At 48.3% G+C, this 8,490-nt stretch overlaps 1 protein-coding gene across 2 annotated transcripts in view; it reads left to right on the plus strand.

Annotated features, from left to right (window-relative positions):
- The window catches only part of ATXN2L (ataxin 2 like), a 114,488-nt gene extending 109,826 nt beyond the window's left edge, over positions 1-4,662 (plus strand). For both annotated transcript variants that reach the window (XM_063935413.1, XM_063935414.1), the window contains exon 23: positions 4,010-4,662. In XM_063935413.1, coding sequence (XP_063791483.1) covers positions 4,010-4,059 — 50 coding nt within the window. In that variant the 3' untranslated portion in view covers positions 4,060-4,662. The remainder of the gene's footprint in view (positions 1-4,009) is intronic.
- Positions 4,663-8,490: the final 3,828 nt, after the last annotated feature.

Here is an 8,490-nt window from a genome sequence, read left to right on the forward strand (position 1 = left end):
CGATAAGCCTGCCACATGACGGGGCGCGCCTCCCCCTGGGGGATCCCAGGGTGGGGGGCCAGCTTCTAGGGTATACCCAGGAATGGTTGAAGACCACTTCAGATGCCTGGGTACGGGAAGTCGTCACTCGAGGTTACGCCATAGCCTTCAAAAACCGACCCCCTCATCGATTTTGCCAGACAGACGTCCCGTCGGACCAGACAAAGGCAAACACTCTGCATTCGGTGGTACATACCCTCCTGGATACAGGAGTCGTAGTACAGGTGCCTCTTGCTCAGAGGGGCCGGGGGTACTATTCTCCGCTGTTTCTAGTCCGGAAACTGAATGTGTCCTCCCGTCCCATTCTGAACCTCAAGGCACTGAACAAATTTGTGAAGGTTTCCAAGTTCCGTATGGAAACCCTTCGCTCTATAGTTCTGGCCTTGGAACCTGGGGACTGCATGGTCTCCCTGGACATACAGGACGCTTGTCTGCATATTCCTATAGCAGTGTCACATCAACAATACCTGAGGTATGCTATTGGCAACCTCCATTACCAGTTTCGGGCGTTACCTTTTGGTTTAACAACGGCTCCGCGAGTCTTCACCAAAGTTATGGCGTGATGACGGTTGTACTCCGCCGTCAAGGGGTCAGGATACTGCCGTATCTGGACGACTTGTTAATCCTGGCAAATTCCCCAGATCTTCTCCTGCATCATCTGGATATGACGGTCCGGTTTCTACAAGCCCACGGGTGGCTCATCAACTGGAAGAAATCCTCCCTGGTCCCTGCTCAGAGCATGGTGCATCTGGGAGCGCTGTTGGACACTCACAACCAGAGGTTATTCTGGTCTCAGGAGAAAGTCCTGAAACTTCAGGACAGGATTCGTTGCTTCCTTTCTCGTCCGCAAGTGTCGATACATTCGGCAATGCAGGTGCTGGGCCTCATAGTGTCTGCATTCGCCATGGTGGAGTATGCTCAATTCCATTCTCGCCCCCTCCAGAAGCTGATTCTAGCCAAGTGGGACGGCCTGCCTCACCGGATCAGGTCTCACATGATCTCATTGACTCCGGAGGTCCGTCTGTCGCTGCTCTGGTGGCTCTTGGACCGACAATTGTGCAGAGGCCGTCCCTTCTGGATATCCAACTGGGTCCTGTTGACGACAGATGCCAGTCTTAGAGGTTGGGGCGCGGTGCTGTAGCCACACTCCTTGCAGGGTCGGTGGACCAAGGAGGAATCTCTCCTCTCTATCAACATTCTGGAAGTGCGGGCGGTCTTCAATGCGTTGAACCTAGCCCAGCATTTGATTCCAAACCGTCCTGTTCAAGTACAGTCAGACAACGCCACCACAGTGGCTTACATAAATCATCAAAGCGGCACTCGAAGCCGTTTGGCAATGAAGGAAGCCTCACGGATTCTACATTGGGCAGAACACCATCTACCGGCAATATTCATTCAGGGAGTCCTGAATTGGGATGCAGACTTTCTCAGTCGTCAGGACGTGCATGCCGGCGAGTGGGGCCTCCATCCAGAAGTGTTTCAACTCCTCTTGGAAAGGTGGGGTCTTCCAGATGTGGATCTGATGGCGTCTCGACACAATCACAAGGTTCCGGTGTTCGGAGCAAGGACAAGGGATCCTCAAGCAGCATTCGTGTATGCGCTGGCAGTGCCGTGGAGGTTTCGGCTGCCGTACGTGTTCCCTCCGGTGTCATTCCTGCCCAGAGTTATTCGGAAGTTCAAGCAAGAAAAAGGAAATCTGCTTCTCATAGCTCCGGCGTGGCCCAGACAGCACTGGTTCTCAGACCTGCAGGTCTATCGTCAGAGCGTCCACTTCCACAACGCCCAGACCTCCTCGTTCAGGGCCACTGTGTCTACCAGGACCTAGCCCGGCTGTCTATGACGGCGTGGCTCTTGAAGCTTCTGTCTTAAGAGCTAAGGGTTTTTCTGAAGAAGTCATTCAAACTGTTGCGGGCCCGGAAACCGGCCTCTGCTCGGATTTACCATCGGGTCTGGCATTCCTACTTTGGTGCGCATCTAAGCATTATGACGCTTCCAAGTTTAGTACAGCCAAACTTTTGGCTTTTTTACAGCAGGACCTAGATTTAGGCCTGCGTCTGGCCTCCCTCAAGGTTCATATTTCTGCCTTGTCGGTGTGGTTTCAGAGAAAAATTGCGACTTGATGTTCATACTTTCACTCAGGGTGTATTGCGTATCCAACCTCCCTATGTCCCACCTGTGGCTCCTTGGGACTTGTCGGTGGTTTTGGAGGAGTTGCAGGAGCCTCCATTTGAACCTCTTGGTTCAAGCTGACCTTAAGTGGCTTTCCCTTAAGTTGGTGTTCTTGCTGGCTATTGCCTCTGCTTGAAGAGTGTTGGATTTGGGGGCCTTGTCTTGTTGTTCCCCATATCTGATTTTTCACCGTGACCGGGCGGTTCTTAGGACTCGTCCCTGATATTTGCCTAAGGTGGTTTCTTCGTTCCACCTTAATCAGGAGATTGTGGTTCCAGCTTTTGTCTCTCCTGATTTGTCTCCCAAAGAGCGGTCTTTGGATGTGGTATGGGCTCTCCGTATCTATGTGAAGAGAACTGCTTCTATTCGAAAGTCTGATTCTCTTTGTTTTGTTTGGATTTCACAAACGTGGCTGGCCTGCTCACAAGCAGACCCTGGCCAGGTGGATTAGAATGGTGATTGCGCATGCTTATGTGAAGGCTGGCCTGTCAGCTCCTGCTCACATTACGGACCATACTACTCGGTCTGTTGGACCTTCTTGGGCGGCCTAACGTGGTGCGACTCTTGACCAATTGTGCAAGGCGGCTACGTGGTCCTCTGGGAACACGTTCATAAGGTTCTATGCCTTCGATACTGCCGCTTCCCAGGATGCTTCCTTTGGACGCCGGGTTCTTGTGCCCGCTACAGTGCGTCCCCTCCCATAAGGAACTGCTTTAGGACATCCCCATTGTCCAGACTTGTGGAGCCCAGTGTACCCCGCAGCAGAAAACGAGTTTTATGGTAAGAACTTACCCTTGTTAAAACTCTTTCTGCGAGGTACACTGGGCTCCACAAGGCGCCCACCCTGACTCACTTAGCTTCTTTTTGGTTGATATGGCATTAGCCGCTGACACTTCTCTTGTCGTGAGAGTGTGGTGTATGTGGCTACTAACCGTTGTCGTATCTTTTCCTGCTACTGCATTGGGCTGGTTAACTAAACTGCGCAGCTGTGCTGGGAGGCGGGGTTATAGAGGAGGCGGCGCTGTGCATTCTGGGAACAGTCAAAGCTTTGAGCCTGTTGGTGCCTCAGATCAAGATCCTACTCTACGCCCCATTGTCCAGACTTGTGGAGCCCAGTGTACCTCGCAGAAAGAGTTTTAACAAGGGTAAGTTCTTACCATAAAACTCGTTATTTTACCTGTCCCGGAGTTCTCTACTGTCTCGAACACTGTTGCAAACGCTGCCCTCTTGTCCCTGCACTTATTAACCTGGCTGATACTGATCCCTCCCACTGAGACGGTAGATATCCTGTTTTAAGGAAAAGTAAGATTTGTTTATTATACGTGATACTCCCTCGGGAGCAATTTGCGTGACGTACGCCCTATTGTGGTATGGAGGACTGGAGTAGTAAGGCACAGTGCTTCTAGGGGGCATGGAAGTGCCATGCCTTTATGGGGCATGTTAGCGTATGGAAGAATTCCTTACCTTATGTGTTAGGAGGGCTAACTGAAAACCCCTGGTGTAATTGCCAGTATAGGTTGTGGCGCCATTATACCGAAACCACGGTGTACTGGATAATTCTATTGCATATGACACAAGGAACTGAGTTGTATAATACCCCTTTCACACTGCACAAATAACCCGGTTTTATGTTGCCGGGTCGACACAGGTTGCTGTGCGGTGTGAAAGGGGTATAATAATTTAGGCCTGTCTTTCTAATTGTCCACGTAGTACCCAACCAGCAGCCCTGGAAGTAATGTTATCTTTGCATGTTAGCACGTGACTTGTGTTTTTGATCCATTTTCTAATTGTCTTGTTTCAGTTCAGTCTCATCCGTCCCAGCAACTACCGTTCCACCCTCCTGGTAACTGAGCTTTCTCCCAAGCTGTGATTCCAAGCTCCACAGTCCTATAACCCCAGCAGCCAGTCCTGCCTCTGGCCTTAACCCACCCACATTGTCCAGGATACTGGCTGAGACAGTGTCCACAGGCCCACGGCCGCCCTCCCCCCCACAGACTTCTGCAGCAGTGCTGGGTGGCACAGGGTTGTGGGGGCCTGTGTCACGCCCTATCGGAGAGGAGCATTCAGCCACATATGGAGAACTGTCCTAGGCGTGGATCCCGTAGCTGGAGGCAGCCTTAGTCCCCCTTATTGGCACCAGGAGGAGAATGTTTTAGCTTTTGGTTTGATCTGCAGGGGGGAAGGGGCGCAGCCCTTCTCTCAGAGACTGGAACAAAAACCAAGATTTTATTTTTTATTTATAACTAAAATCGGCAGTTTCAAGGCAGAGTCCACTTTCATCACCCACCCTTTTCCCCCTCATCTCCTCCCGAACCCCCTTAACTTGAACGGAGTGATGGACTACTTTTACTTTTTATTGAATAAAATATTTAAAAAAAAAAAAAAGAAGAAAAAAAACTTACAAAAAAATTACAAAAAACAACAAAAACTAAAAAATAAAAGTTTTAAACTAAACTGTAGTCTTGTTTATTCGGTGCTGGGGTAATTTCCTCTCTTTGGATGAATGCATTTACATCCATACAGTGCATCCGGAAAGTATTCACAGCGCTTCACTTTTTCCACATTTTGATTGTTACAGCCTCATTCCATAATGGAATAAATTAAAAAAAAATTCCCTTTAAAATTCTACACACAATACCCCATAATGACAGCGTGAAAAAAGTTTTTTGTAAGTTTTTTTATTTTTAATTAAGAAATCACATGTACATAAATAAGTATTCACAACCTTTGCTCAATACTTTGATGCACCTTTGGCAGCAATTACAGCCTCTAGTCTTTTTGACTATGATGCCACAAACTTGGCACACCTATCTTTGGGCAGTTTTGCCCATTCCTCTTTACAGCACCTCTCAAGCTCCATTAGATTGGATGGGAAGTGTCGGTGCACAGCCATTTTCACATCTCTCCAGAGATATTCAATCAGGTTCAAGTCTGGGCTCTGGCTGGGCCACTCAAGGACATTCACAGAGTTGCCCTGAAGCCACTCCTTTGACATCTTGGCTGAGTGCTTAGGGTCGTTGTCCTGCTGAAAGATGAACTGTCGCCCCAGTCTGAGGTCAAGGGCGCTCTGGAGCAGGTTTTCATCCAGGATGTCTCTGTACATTGCATTCATCTTTTCCTCTATCCTGACTAGTCTCCCAGTTCCTGCTGCTAAAAACATCCCCACAGCATGATGCTACCACCACCATGCTTCACTGTAGGGATGGTATTGGCCTGGTGATGAGCGGTGCCTGGTTTCCTCCAAACATGACGCCTGGCATTCATGCCAAATAGTTCAATTTTTGTCTCATCAGACCAGAGAATTTTGTTTCTCAGGGTCAGAGTCCTTCAGGTGCATTTTGGCAAACTCCATCGGCGGGCTGCTATGTGCTTTTCACTAAGGAGCGGCATCCATCTGGCCACTCTACCATGCAGGCCTGATTGGTGGATTGATGCAGAGATGGTTGTCCTTCTGGAAGGTTCTCTCTCCACAGAGAAATGCTGTAGCTCTGACAGAGTGACCATCGGGTTCTTTGGCACCTCCCTGACTTGGGCCCTTCGCCGCCGCTCGCTCAGTTTTAGACGGACCGCCAACTCTAGGAAGAGACCTGGTGCTTCCGAACTAATTCCATTTACGGATGATGGAGGCCACTGTTCTCATTGGGACCTTCAAAGAAGCAGATATTTTTCTGTACCCTTTCCTAGATTTGTGCCTCGAGACAATCCTGTCTTGGAGGTCTACAGACAATTCCTTTGTCTTCATGCTTGGTTTGTGATCACATGCACTGTCAATTGTGGGACCTTATATAGACAAGTATGTGCCTTTCCAAATCATGTCCAATCAACTGAATTTACCACAGGTGGACTCCAATTAAGCTGTAGGAACATCTCAAGGATGGTTAGTGGAAACAGGATGCACCTGAGCTCAATTTTGAGCTTCATGGTAAAGGCTGCGAATACTTATGTACATGTGATTTCTTAGTTTATTTTTAATAAATTTGCAAAAATCTCAAAACTTTTTTCACGTTTGTCATTACGGGGTATTGTGTGTAGAATTTTGAGCAGAAAATTTTTTTTTATTCCATCTTGGAAAAGGCTGTAACATAACAAAATGTGGAAAAAGTGAAGTGCTGTGAATACTTTCCAGATGCACTGTATGTGTTAGGCTTTAAAATGTATAATGTAAGTGAGCAAGGGCAAAAGTATGAAATTTGCCATGTACTGCGTGTCCGTTTTCTGTAATGTGTATCCAGTCGAATGGTCATAACGTCAACATGGTTCAAACTCATGTTGCTGCCGGGACCCTGAAGTAGACACTGGAGAGAGTGCGGTCTCTGGGAGAAGGTAAGGACCCACTAGACCACCAGGGATGGTTTGTAGACAGTTCATCATGTGGCGTACATCACCCGGGTAACATGCTCACTCTGACAAGCCATAACACACCCGAGGCATATTTATTTCACAGATGCATACTTTTTATTTGATCTCCATGTGTTTTGGTCTAAGGTTCACAAAACGTCCTTTTGCATATAGCAGTAATCGCCTAGGAACGCTGGCACAAAGTTTGACCCTGAGGTCCCTCTAGATTACTTCATGCTTTTTCCTTGAACTGTTAATATTAAATATGGCAAAGCTGGAAGAATTGAGGTTAAAATGTATAAACTTTTTCTTATGGAGAGAATAAAGTGTCTTTGTGCAAACCTTCTGTTTAATAATTATGGCCTGAAAGATTGCTCTGTCTATCCCCCACAACATATAGACAGAGAGATATACAGCTTGTGACATACCACTAGATGGCAGTCTAAAATGGTAGAAGCTATTAAAAGTATGTATCCCCCCAACTCATTTGTTGAAGCTGTGTGAGGGTGGATATGTACACATTGGAGGTGTACCTGACGTGTATTATGGGGGTAGGTTTACCATACTATCACTTTAAACTGGACACTTATGAATTACACAGGTTTTCTCTTACGTCCTTGGGTATACTGGGAATCCATTTAGTGACATGGGGTATGGACGGGTCTGCTAGGAGCCTTGAGCACTTTAAGAATTTGATAGTGTGTGCTGGCTCCTCCCTCTATGCCCCTCCCACCAGACTCTGTTTAGAAAATGTGCCCGGAGGAGCCGGTCACGCTTATGGAAGCTCCTGAAGAGTTTTCTGCATTTATTTTCTGTTTGTTGTTTTCAGGCAGGACTGGATGGCACCAGCCTGCCTGCTTCGTGGGACTTAGGGGGGGTGGAACGGCCCAACCTCTTGAAGGGTTAACGGTCCCGTTCCCTGCTGACAGGTCACTAGCTCCTGAGGGAACTATTCGCTAGCCCCACCACGGTGAGCGTACATTCCCGCAGCACGCCGCCACCCCTAACAGCCAGAAGAAAGAGTGGTGAGTACTAAGCCGGCCATTACGGCGGCATGAGGGTACGGAGACGCACGGCTTCTACATGGGGCGTCTGGGTCTCACAATGCGGACGCACAGCTTCTGAAGTGTCTAACTGAGTCTCGGTACACTATGTGTGTACACAGTACCCAGACTGGCATTACAGACTTGAAAGGGGGCTGACTCCATTTTAGACACAATTACCTCAGCCAGTATAAAAAAGAGCGGGAAGACCGTGTGCCATTGAAGGGGCGGGGCTTTACTATGAGCAGATCCAGCAGCTCACCAGTGCCATTTTCCCTCTGCAGTGGACATGGATGCTGACTGACAGGGATGCACAGCTCCTTCGGAGAGACTCCAGATTACCTCAGCGGTACCAGGGTGTCATAGCAGGGGGGGGGGAGCGATTGTTAGTGTACTGTGTCCCTAATCTAGGTACTTAGTCTGCGACCCGGCTAAGCTTGGCATTAGCGGTAAGGGTGCCGTAAGCTGGCTCCATACTATCTCTGTGTCTCCCTGGAGGGGGCTCTTTGTGGGTTAATTGTGCATTTAACCTTTTCCTGTGTGCTGTCACTGTCACAGGGATATTCAATTAGCCACCAAAGAGACATCGGTAGTAAAAACTTCAGGTTTTGCGGTAGGCCTATTCGATTTGACCAGGTGTTAACCTGTGTATTTTCAGGTGAAAATGCACTTTATAAGTGAAACCTGTGTGTTTTCAGGTGTTTGCCCCATTTTCTGGGATTTTGCTTCGTCTGCTGGAGGCGAGACTTTTATACGTGCAGTCAGTGCGGGTAATTGAATATCCCCCACAGTATGTCAGGCAAAGAGTGTGTTTCATGTAAGGCAGTGTTCCTCTTCTCCAGGGGTTACACTACTATGTACTTAGTGAAGTGCACCTTCCTAGGCTAGTGGGGCAGAGCCA

The sequence above is a fragment of the Pseudophryne corroboree genome, chromosome 7 (genome assembly GCF_028390025.1).
Source record: "Pseudophryne corroboree isolate aPseCor3 chromosome 7, aPseCor3.hap2, whole genome shotgun sequence".
NCBI classification, from domain to species: Eukaryota; Metazoa; Chordata; class Amphibia; order Anura; family Myobatrachidae; genus Pseudophryne; species Pseudophryne corroboree.